Below are 12530 nucleotides of genomic sequence, written 5' to 3' on the forward strand. Positions count from 1 at the left end.
GGGTGGCATTTTCCCTCGAATCCAGCCTAAGATGGGCTATTCTCCTTCTCTCTGTAAGTTTTGCTATGTATGTGGTCCACCTTCCTTCACACGGTTGAAAGTTGCTGACTACACAGGAAGAATAAAAGCAAGCAAAGTAGCTGAATTGTAATCACAAATACCTACGTTATCACCTATTTTGCTGTGTTGCTAAGATGGAAACATCTGTTGCATATTAAACGCGAAAATTCTTTCTTAGATTAGAAAAAGTAGAGCCATTAGATAATGTCTCTGTCCCCCTTCAGAACAGCCCTAGAGAAGTAGCGTCATGTCAGCTCTCTAATCTGTTGAATACATTTAAGTTTTAAATTAAACAGAAGATTTCTGAAATCATCAAGCCTATGCATCACTTGGAGCCCAGGGGTGGTGTAAATGGTTAACACACCCAGCTGCTAACCAAAAGGTTGGAGGTTCGAGTCCGTCCAGAGATGCCTCACAAGAAAGGTCTGGTGACCTACGTCCAAAAAAATCAGCCATTAGAAATCCCAGGAATCACAGTTCTGCTCTAATGTACGCGGGGCCACCGTGAGTTGGCATCTCCTCAGTGGCAGCCGGTCCTGGTATGTAACACTGGACAAGGAAAGCTCTAGATGGAAGAATCAAACGGGACGGCCAGTGTGCGTTGAAAACGGGGCGGGGGCATGAAACTGCTTTCAGCTTCAGCATCACAGAGACTTTTCACTTGGCTCAAAAATGTGTCTCTGAAACAAGACTACCTGTACTCCAGTCCTGGCTCCACACCTTCGTGCTGTGTGTACCTTGGGCAAGTCACTTAACGACTCTTTGAAAAACGGGAATAATAACAGTTCCTTACTTCGAGGGTTGTCAGAGTGATTGAATGAGTTATTAAGTGTAAGGCACCTAGATCAGAGTCTTGGGGAATAGTGTCAACAGGTGTCAGCTATACAAGGATCAGACAGTCTAGCAGCAATCTGGGGCCACCCAGGCTTTGTTGTGACGCCTTCGTTACAATGCAATAATGAGTCCCAACCTGTCTTTTCTCACTGTAGGTCAGTGCAGCTGAATGGCCAGCCCTTAGTGATGGTGGATGACGGGACCCTTCCGGAATTGAAGCCCCGCCCCCTGCGGGCTGGCCGGACTCTGGTCATCCCTCCAGTTACCATGGGCTTTTATGTGGTCAAGAACGTCAATGCTTTGGCCTGCCGCTACCGATAAACCACCCTCACACCCACAAGCCACCGCAGCCGGCTGGACTGCTTTCCACTTTTCTGCCCCAGTGGTGTCCTTACTTTTCAGACATCTTCTTAGCAACAAACCAGCCTCTGCTGCCCATCCTGCTGGAATCAACACAGACTCGCTCTCCAAAGGAACTAAATGTCATAGTGTGAGCTTAGCCTAGGTAGGTCACCTCCGCCCCATAGGAAAATGTAGACATCATCTGTACCTATGCGAGGCGGAAGGTATGTGTATAGAGCTCTATGTATCCACGTACACGCACCATAAGAACAAGCTGGCAGCACATTCCCAGGACAAATCTTCCCAGACAACTCCCCTGTGATCCTGGCCATGCAGCCATACAGCTACAAACCCCGAACTCTAGCCTCAGCAGAAGGTGAGGAAGAAGAAACCAGGTGGACCTGTGAGAGCCCTATCCTCTTCCAGATCTCCTTTGTCTGTTTTCTGCTGCTGCCCTGGGTTTCCTATCACCTCTCACTTCCCATAGGGAAGCAAATGGGTGAGTCAGCTCGGGCCTGCTGGGTGAGCTGTTTATGTAATTTCACGGCTGATGTATGAGTGTGTGCATCTGGGTTTCTGACAGTGACATCAATCACCAGCGAGTCCTCTGGGAAGCGGGTGCTTCAAAAGGAAAATTACAGTCATACTCCGGATTTTGTAAGAAGGTTCTATTCCTCCATGAATCCAGATTCCCCCAGGGTTGGAATGGAAGTCAGGTAACAATATTCATGGAGTGGAGAGCAATGTATTAGGCACCACCAAAAGCAGTCATCATCCTTCATGTTGCTCTGAGGAAGAGTTCTAGTACAAAGAGAAAACACACCGAACTACCACACACACACTAACCCCAGCTGAGCAAAGCAAATCAGACATGCCCTGAAATCAGGAGACTATTAAAGGCTTGTTAGGGTCAGCCCTTAATGGAGGTGCGGGTCAGAGGTCATTGTTGTAAGGCACAACCAAATCCCACTCTGCTGCCCCCTCCCAAGTAGCTGTGTGCCTCTCAATGGCACTAACTAGGCAGAAATCAAATGTGGTCGTTAAAGATGACCAGGTCCATCTTCTCAGACCAGGTTTGTGTGTAGAACAGAGCTTCAGTTGGCCACTTTGGGGCAGAAGGGGGAATCTGGAGACTGAGGTCTGATGAAACTGGAATTACTGATAAGTAGAAAGTTTCTGAGTTGGGCAACCAGCCTGCTCTGATTTAGGCAGATCTGTCTTCCTGGAGAGGAGCCCTGGTGGTGCAGTGGTTTAAGTGCTTGGCTGCTAACCAAAAGGTAGGTGGTTCAAACCCACAAGCTACTCCACAGGAGAAAGATGTGGCAGTCTGCTTCCATAAAGATTTACAGCCTTGGAAACCCTATGGGGCAGTTCTACCCTGTCTTATAGCGTCACTATGAGTCAAATCCACTGGAAGGCAGTGGGTCTGGGTTTTTTTTTTTTTTTTTTTTTGGTGGGAAGTGGAGATTTAAAGTTCGTGATAAGGACTTTCTAGATTAGTCAAAGGATAAGTGGGTCTTTACAAACAAGCTGCAGCTGAAATGACTTTCTTTTCCGTGGAAGTGACTTTGTCAGGATAAATGACATGAATGAAGCTTTATAAAAACCGGGGCCGGGGGGAGGGGGGGTGGAGGATTTGACACTGCTGTAGAGTTCTAATTAAGAGACTGTTGTTAAAGGATAGAAATGGGCCTGAGGGGAGCGTTGCTGAGGCCAGGGGCCAGGGAGATGCCTGAAATGCCCAGGAGTTAAGGATCAGGGTCAAGACTGCAAAGTGAGTGGTGAGGCAGGAGGCCTGGGGAAGGTTAGATGATGAAGAGGTGGGGGGAGGCGAGTGTTCTCAACTTGGAGGACTGGGAATTTGAGAGAAGGAAGCCAGCAGGCTAATTTATATGTGAGGAAGATAGTAGACTCGGTTTTTGCCTTGTTAATTATTAGGTACAAGAGGAACAGCAGCAGGAGGAGCATTCTAGGAGGCAGAAAGCGGAAGACTACAGGGCTGGGCCTAGTCAGTGGGCTACTCAGCATGGGAGATGCGAGAGAAAGAAAACCAGAACCTGAGAGAAGGAAAACCAGACCCCAAGGGGCCTCCTTCTCTCTGGAACCAGATGCATCCCACTGAATCTTCAGCTCTGAGAGAAGGGGGACAACTGCCAAGACTAGGGGTAGACGGAAGGGAAGAAAAATGAAGTGGCAGATGGGCAGAGAGGAAAAGAGAAACAAGACACGAAGCTATTCCCCACACTTTTTAAGTTGGTGCAGATATGAACATCTCTTCCATACACCAGTGCAGATACAGGTGAGGGGCCTCTGGAATAACAAGGTAAACTGGCCCTGGGCTAGTTGGCTTTATATACACAGTAGCCCCATGGTAGGAGTTAACGATTGTTGTTATCAGGGTCCCCTTTCCCTATGACCGAGAGGGTCTATAGCTGCCCAGGACCACCCACGTGAATGAACCGCTGAACCCTGAGTAATCCAGAACCTGCCCACTTAACCTCCAAGCCCAGTGCTGCCCAAAACCCAGACTCGCCCTTTCACCTGTTTATTAAAAAAAAAAAAAACACAAGTTGCCATGGAGTAGGTGCGACTCACAGCCCCCACACGTCTTCCTGGGCTCTGCTATTGCAGTACAGCCAGAACTTGCAGAGCTCCATTCAAACACTTTCTGAAGGTAGGTGTGGATTCTCCATTGAGGGAATACAGGTGGTTCCTGCTTCTTTTGTTTTTCTCTGTATATTAAATGCTGCTCCAAAGAGGCTCCAGTTTTGTTTATTTCCCAGTTAACAAAAAGGGAGGAAGAAATCACTGAAACTTACATTTGGAGTCCGGGAGTTCTAACTTAGCAACGGTCTCATGGAAGGAGTATTTGCATTGTTCAAAGAATACCAAGAAACTCACTGCAGGATCACATACCACAGATATTTTAATATAGGGCATGATGGTAACTTTTTCACTTTGTGGCGGAAAAAACCAACCCCTTATGGCAGCAGTTCACTGGGTGGGTTTGAACCACCAACCTTTAGGGTTGCAACCAATCACAAACCATTTGTGTCAGCCAGGGCCCACTTCAGGGCAGGTAGTTGCTAAACCAATGGGGACTGCTCTTTATAAGGGAATTCCTGATCATACTCACCCCAAAAGGCAGCCTATGGCCAAACTCAGCATCATCATCAGATCAAGGAGAAAGCTTGCCACGCTAAGACCAGGTGTAAAATTGCTCACCCACCAGCTTTCCTAGATCAGATTCTCCTTTCTAAACCAAGATGTGGCAGAGAAAAAAAAAAAAGAAGACTTACGAGCCGCTTTATTTTAAACCAAACAATGGGCTTGAGGAAATGCTTGTTTTAAAGAGTAATAATGCATCATGAGAAATCTGTTGAGATGGTTTTCTACTATTCTCACTTCTAGGCATGATTTCTTTTCTCATTTCTTATCAAGAAGTCTCAAAACAAATTCTCATTGTTATTTGGAAAGAAAGTCCTAAATAATCCTTCTAGTGCCCTAAAAATGCTGTCATAGTGGGATATTAACGTTATCTCTGGCAGGAAAAAGCTTTGAAAATACCAGAACCGAGCTGCAGTGAGCCTAAGGCCCAGGGTTCGCACTACCCAACTCCCACAAGTCCACACGCCTTCTGCAGCCCCAGCTCCCTTCCCAGTAGCAGTGCAGTTCCCAGGCAGGTGGGCCTGAAGCTCCATCAGCAGAGCAGAGACTGTTTGTGGATTCTGTCTGAGAGACCCCCACCAGCTCACTGCACCCCGAGCCTCTGCGGACTCCTGGGGGTGGGGCAGCAGTGAGAACTCAGGACTTGGCAGGGCTGTGAACTGCCCTGCTGGTTCCCCCGGGTGGTGTGGGGCAGACCACACACCTGCAGGTGTGCTGGCTCACTCTCACTCAAGGTCCGTGTTTGGAATAGATGCAGCTGTAGAATTCACCTTGGAAATCCATTGAGAGTGGTTTTCTTTCCGAAAACAAAAGAACAATGGTTAATTTCAGCAGAAGCAAAAGAGCTCACTCTGCTTAGATCCCTCTGACAATGAAAACGGCAATAAAAACACATGCTGTGGATCTGGGGAGGAGTCTGTGGCAAAGAATGACTAAAATTTTGAAATATCAATAGAACAACCAAGAAATACATGACTTTGAGAAGGTAATGGAAGAAGGGGCATAAATATTTATTCAACGTGGCTTCCTCCACGTCCCGGTCTCTCCAGACTCAGGAAAACTGCCTCCAGTCTGGACACTGCCCGTTGCTCATTTCCATCAGCTTCTTCTCCAGCTCCACAGCCTCACCTCTGCCAGCCACTATATGCCCAACCCAGAGCCCAGAGAATCCGAGGTCCTGGGATAGAATTAAGTTTTGATTTTAAAATTGTTTGTAATCTTTTCTCAGGATGTTCCAGAATTGAAAATAAGATAGGAAGGAGTACCCCAAAAAGAAACAGTGCTGAAATGAGGAATTTTATTGTTACTATAAGGCCCAAAAAAATTGACATACAATCACAGCCTCTGAGTGCCACTAACAGTGACACAAGGACTTCCATAGTTGCCCTTTATTGAATGCTTTCTTTGTGCCAGATACCTAATTTCATTTAACCCTCAAAGTAGTTCTATGTGATGAGTATTGTGGACCCCAAGTATAGATGGAGAGGATCAGAGAGGTAACTAGTCCAAGGCCATCCAGAGATCAGAGTTCAGAACTGGGACTTGACCCCAGGTCTGTTGGATGCCAAAGGGTGCTCTCATTACACTGTGCTACCTCATCAGAACCACAGCCAAGTTTTCCTCATCTTGGTGCTGCCCACAGCTAGCTTTCCTAATATCCTGTGTGTCCTGGAGAGAACCCTTCCCCCAGAGCAGTAGGTCACTGCAGCCTTTCTGGTTTGGGGAAGCAGACCAGCAGCTGTGGTGAGTAGTAATTAGGGTTGTGACCTGCCTTGGCTGTACAGCTTTGACTCCAGGCTCACTTGGCCCATAAGTGGCCCTCCTGGGCTGCTGCTATCCCTCTAAGTTTTTCTGTAGAAAACTGTAAGGACCACTTCCACCAGCGCCACCCACCAAAGGTGATGATTTTTGGTATTTCTAAGCCTGGGAGGTAAGTAGCAGAGCCAATCAGCATGCACACACTCCCACACACACGTGTTCATGCACACACACACACACACACACACACATTGTCACGAAAGGCACTGCTCCCTTCCACCCCCCACCACCACCCAGAAGTTTGGAAGCCTTTCTTCACCTTCTCATACTAAATAATAAAGCCATTAACTATTGCCCTATTTTTATGGGTAGTATTTGGAAATACCACTCTAAAACAAAAAGAGTCCAAATATAGCAAACCAACTGTTTTGGCTCCCAGGAAGCCCTGGGAGCGTGTGGTAGAAGCTGACCAAATGCCATGTGACTGGTTCCTAAAGAAGCCTCACTGTGATGTGCGCCCAGCAGAGAAAAGGGGGTCGGTCATTCCTTATAGCCCACGTGGGTGCCCACACTACAAACGTTACTCCTCTAATTAATCAGAAGAATATTCTAGAATTCTTTTTCAAGTTGTAAATGTTACGTAATAAATTATATTTTGGGAAGAAGCCAAAAGAAACCCTCGTTTTATTCATCGGGAATTTGACAAAAATGAGCACAGGTACCCTTCCCAGGAAAAGTTTCCTCCCTGTGCAGAGGATTTTCACAGGTGGTAAGAAGGCTTATGTGAGCCTGGTGATTTGTAGAGAGTTTGGGTCCATGATGTAGTTTGTATTTTGAGGCTATGTTTTGTACATAATAAAATGTGAATATCCTAACTTTCTTTTCATGTATATGTATAATTTTATTTCTTTCATTGTTGCCGTTGAGAATGTACACAGCAAAACATACACCAATTCAACAGTTTCTACATGTACCATTTGGTGACATTGATTACATTCTTCAAGTTATGTAGCCATTCTCACCCTCCTTCTCTGAGTTGTTCCTCTGCCATTAACATAAATTGACTGCCCCCTAAGGTTCCTCTCTAATCTTTCCAGTTGCTGTTGTCAATTTGATCCCATATAGATAGTTTAAATATCCTGACTTCGTATTCTCAGTATGTTCTGTGGTCAGAGAGAGGCACCGGTGTCCACACTACACCTTGACATTAAGACTGACTGCTTGGTGACCTAACCTATACTGCGGATCTTTGATTTCATGGTGCGCTGCCATCTCTCCTCTCCCCACAAACTTTGCTTCAGTTACTCTAAGTGGAGATTAAATTTTAAAATACAAGTTAGATGTCATTAATTGTATTAGTTACAGTAATGATTAGTTCCAATGACTGAGTGGCTTAACACAATAGAAGTTTATTTCTTGCTCATAGCTCATGTAAAGTTCATTTGGTGGTGATGGAGGATGGGGTGGGGTGTTTCTCTCCCATGTAGTCATTTAGGGATCCAGACTGACAGAGGCGCCATTCATCTTCAGCACTTGGCTTCCATGGTTGCTATGGGCATCAATGTGCAGTTGGCAGAGAGGGAGAAAGACATGCAAGATCCCTCGGGATTATTTTACGGGCCTAACCTGGAGCTGGCATAAATCCCTTCCACTGAATTCCATTGGCCAGAAGTCAGTCACATGATCCCACCTAGATGCTGGAGTCGATTTTCAACACATAACAACCCCATGTGACAAAATAGAATTGCCTGATAGATTTTCTAGGCTGTAACCTTTATGGGAGCTGATCACCAGTTCTTTCTCCCACAGAGCAGCTGGGTAGGGTTCAAACCACCAACTTTTTGGTTAGCAGCTGAGAGCTGAACCATTGTGCCACCAAGTCTCCTTAATAACAACTGTATTTCATGAAAAAAGGAACACAAAACTTTGGTGGACAGCTAGGGGACCAGAGAATGATTCAATGAGGTTAGGTCCCTCCAGTTGATTTGCCATCAAGTGAGTGTTACAAAGAGCCTGTGCAGTGAAACCTAAATTAAAAGAACTATTTTTTTTTTTTGCATGCTCCATCTCCCCCCATTCCTCAAGCCCTGCCTCTCTTGGCTGATTTTTATCAGAAAACAATGGGTTGTTCCACTGCTATCCACTTAGGGTGTACTTAGTATGGATGCTGTGCTCTCTATTGGACACACAGATGTATATAGATATACAAGTATATAGATATAGATACGGATATACATAAAATTTGAAACCTCAAAGAGCAAATTAGGTTAAAGGATCACTGGAGAATTGTAAACGCCACTGCTGTAGACCAAATGAACACCCACACCCGAAGGTCACAACAATGCTATCCCACAGACTCAATCCACATGAGAACAGGAAACTACACCTTCAGCCTGTTGAAGGAGGTTGCTCTGTCTAGAGACCTCAGTTCTAGTCCTAGTTCTTCTACCAATGACTGTGTGACTTTAGACAAGTCACTCAGCCTCTCTGGACCTCAGCATCCTCATCTATAAAATGAGGAGTTTGGATTAAGTAAACTCTAAGGTCACCTGAGGAGTTCCTGGATGGTGCAAATGGTTAACACGCTCAGCTGATAACTGAAAGGTTGGAGGTTCTAGTCCACCCAGAGGCATTTTGGAAGAAAGTCTTGGCAATCTACTTTCAAAAATCAGCCATTGAAAACCCTATGGCCCCTGAAACTATTGCCCTGAGATAATCTTTAAACCTTAAACCAAGCATATCCCCTGAAGTTTTCTTAAAAACAAACAATAGTTTAGCTTAACTAGTAAAAAAAATCTGCCTTGAGCATTATGCACTTTTAATAACTATCTACCTGGGATCAGGAGCCCTGGTGGCACAGTGGTTAAGAGCTCATCTGCTAACCAAAGGGTTGGCAGCTCAAATCCACCAGCCGATCCCTGGAAACCTCATGGGGCAGTTCTGTTCTGTCCTATATGTTCACTATGAGTCAGAATTGACTGAACGGAGCAGGTTATATCGGATCGAATTAAAAAGAGCATCTCGAAAGATTAGATAGGAACCTTAGGGGGCAGTGAGTTAATGTTAATGGGCGAGGACCAACTCGGAAAAGGAGGGTGAAAATGGTTGCACAACTCTAAGAATATAATCAATGTCCCTGAACTGTACACACAGAAATTGTTGAATTGGTGTATGTTTTCCTGTGTATAGTCTCAACGATAACAACAGCAAAATAAATAATTAAAAAAAAACAAAAGGAAACGAAACCCTTTGTAGCACAGTTCTACTCTGACGCACGTGGGCTTGCTACGAGTTGGAGTCAACTCAATGGCAACCGGTTTTTTAAGGTCACCGGAAACTCCACATCGTCTGATTCCATGTCAGATTACTAGTTCAGCTTCTGCTGTTTTTCTAGTTCTTCTTCATGCCAACTTATATATTAGATACACCCTCTTGAGAAGTTTCAAAGTTAGCTTTAAATTTTTGTTGCTATTTCTAAGTAAATTCAATGTGCCTTTCAGATGCATGCAAGTGAATTTCAACATAGACAACACATTTTGAAGATGGTTTCTTTCTTCCAGGAATAATGTCGTGATTTTTCTTTGAGATGGGTTACTACTTAACTCGCTTCATCAAAATTTCTTCCAAACAGTGATCTAGTACAAATTTAATATAGATTAAGCAGGTGCCCAGTTACATTCGCTTTGTTACTAGGTTTTTAAAAGAAAAAAGCTGGCCTCACTTTTGAGAAATTATTTAAATTGAACTTTAAAACAAGTGTATGGGATTACTGCAACAGCATATGAAATGTAACATAGTATAATTACATCATGCATTAACCTAACGTTCTGGAATTCAACTATGTCTTTGTTGGAATGGGGAGTGGATAAAGGGTGAGGAAAATGGAAAGGGAGGGACAGAAAAGACAGAGGAAGAGGAAGAGAGAATGAAAAATCAAAATGTCACTAAGGAAGTTGCAGAGGAAAATGAAGAGCAACAAAAAGGATAAATATATGAGAAAAATATATAAATACATATAAAATAATAATTGTGATTGTTATGTTTCAACTTGGCTAGGTCATGCATCTCAGTATTATGAAATTATCCTCCATTTTGTGATCTGATGTGATTATCCTCCATTTTGTCATCTCCTATAAGTAACATTATGTAATCACCTCCATGATGTGATCTGATGTGATCAGCCAACCTGTTGTAAGGGGGATCTCCTTGGGGGTGTGGCCTGCACTCAACATATATATGGACATTCTGGAAAAGCTCACTTGCTTGCTCTGGAACCTGCATCTGGCTCACCATCATCTGAACTCTGGTTCTTGGGACTTCAAGCAGCAGCCTGGCATATTGTCTGACAATCTTGGGATTCGTCAGCCTCCACAGCCTGTGAGCCAGCAGCTTGCCATCTTACCTGCCAATCTTGAATTCATCAGCCTCTGTAGCCTGTGAGCCAGCAGCCTACCATCTTACCTACCAGTCTTGGAATTTGTCAGCCTCCACAGCCTGTGAGCCACCAGCCTGCCATCTTACCTGACGATCTTGGATACATTAGCCTCTGCAGCCCGTGAGCCAGTGGCCTGCTGTCTGACTTGCTCATCTTGGGTTTGTCAGCCCCTGCAGCTACAAGTTAGGAGAAGCCTCCAGCCTGATGCCTGACCCACAGACTTGGGACTTGCCAGCCACTACAACCACATGAGCCATTTCCTTGAGATAAATCTCTATCTATCTATCTATCTATCTGTCTGTCTGTCTGTCGTCTATCTATCTATCTATCTATGCTTCACTGGTTTTGCTTCTCTAGAGAACTCAGCCTAAGATGATAATAATGTTTCATGGAATTTAAAATATATAAAGCATTAAAAATGCATTACAATAGCATACATATGAAAATCAAGCAAATGGGAAATATTCTAACATCCTTCCATTTTCCAGTAAGAGGTAAAAGTGCCAGTTTATATTAAACTGTGATAAGTCAAGGATGCATGTTTTAATCTTGAGGGTAACCACTAAAAGAATATTGGAGGAGTATATTCCTTCTAAGTGAATTGAAGGGGTGGTCATGTGATCGTAACAAAAACACTTGATCTAAAAGAAAGCAAGAAAGAAAAAAAATATAACAAAGAACAGGTAGGACATATAGAAGTCAAATTGTAAGATGGCAGATCTAAACTCAAATTTCTTTCTAATGTATTGTCTTAGTTACCTAGTGCTGCTACCACAGAAATACCACAAGTCAGTGGCTTTAACAAACAGCAATTTATTTTCTCACAGTTTAGGAGGCTAGAAGGCTGAATTCAGGGTGCCAGCTCTAAGGGAAGGCTTTCTCTCTGTTGGCTCTGGACGAAGGTCCTTATCTCTTCTGAGCTTCTGCTCCTGGGCAAACTTCACGTGGCCTAGCATCTCTCCTCTCCCACCTCTGCTCTGCTCACTTGTTTAATCTCTTTTATATTGCAAAAGAGATTGACTCAAGACACACTCTATACTACTCTGGCCTCATTAACATAACAAAGACAGCCCATTTCCAAATGGGATTATAACCACAGGAATAGAAGTTATTTTGGGGGGACATAATTCAATCCATAACATTCCACCTTTGGCCCCCCAAAATTCATGTTCTTGCCACATGCAAAACACATTCACCTATTGCATCATTGCAAAAGTCTTAAATCAACTCCACGTCCAAAATCTCATCTTCTGAAGCATCTAAATCAAAAAGGGTGAGACGTTAGGCACGTTCATCCTGGGGCAAAATTCCTCTTCATCTGTGAACCTATGAAATCTAGAATATAAGCTTTCTGCTTCCAAAGTACAATGGGACAACAGGCACAAGGTAGACATTTCCATTACGAATGGGAGAAATTGGAGGGAAAGCAGGGATAACAGGCATCAAGCAAGTCCAAAACCAAGCAGAACAAATTACATTAGCTTTCAAGGCTTGACGTGTCTGTCAGTTTGTAGTACTGTGGGGGCTTGCGTGTTGCTGTGATGCTGGAAGCTACGCCACCAGTATTCAGATACCAGCAGGGTCACCCATGAAGAACAGGTTTCAGCGGAGCTTTCAGACTAAGACAGATTTGGAAGAAGGACCCGGCAGTCCACTTCTGAAAAGAATTAGCCAGTGAAAACCTTATGAATAGCAGCAGAACGTTGTCTGCTATAGTGCTGGAAGATGAGCCCCCCAGGTTGGAAGGCACTCAAAAGATGACTGGGGAAGAGCTGCCTCCTCAAAGTAGAGTCGACCTTAATGAAATGGATGGAGAAAAGCTTTCAAGACCTTCACTTGCTGATGTGGCATGACTCAAAATGAGAAGAAACAGTTGCAAACACCCATTAATAATCTAACCTGGAATATACAAAGTATGAATCTAGAAAAATTA

The 12530-nt window shown here is 44.2% G+C and overlaps 1 protein-coding gene across 3 annotated transcripts in view; it reads left to right on the top strand.

Annotated features, from left to right (window-relative positions):
• The window catches only part of HPSE2 (heparanase 2 (inactive)), a 704249-nt gene extending 702943 nt beyond the window's left edge, over positions 1-1306 (top strand). For all 3 annotated transcript variants that reach the window (XM_010589074.3, XM_064269462.1, XM_064269463.1), the window contains one exon: positions 1050-1306. In XM_010589074.3, coding sequence (XP_010587376.2) covers positions 1050-1215 — 166 coding nt within the window. In that variant the 3' untranslated portion in view covers positions 1216-1306. The remainder of the gene's footprint in view (positions 1-1049) is intronic.
• The last annotated feature ends 11224 nt before the right edge of the window (positions 1307-12530 follow it).

The sequence above is a fragment of the Loxodonta africana genome, chromosome 16, assembly GCF_030014295.1.
Source record: "Loxodonta africana isolate mLoxAfr1 chromosome 16, mLoxAfr1.hap2, whole genome shotgun sequence".
NCBI lineage: Eukaryota > Metazoa > Chordata > Mammalia > Proboscidea > Elephantidae > Loxodonta > Loxodonta africana.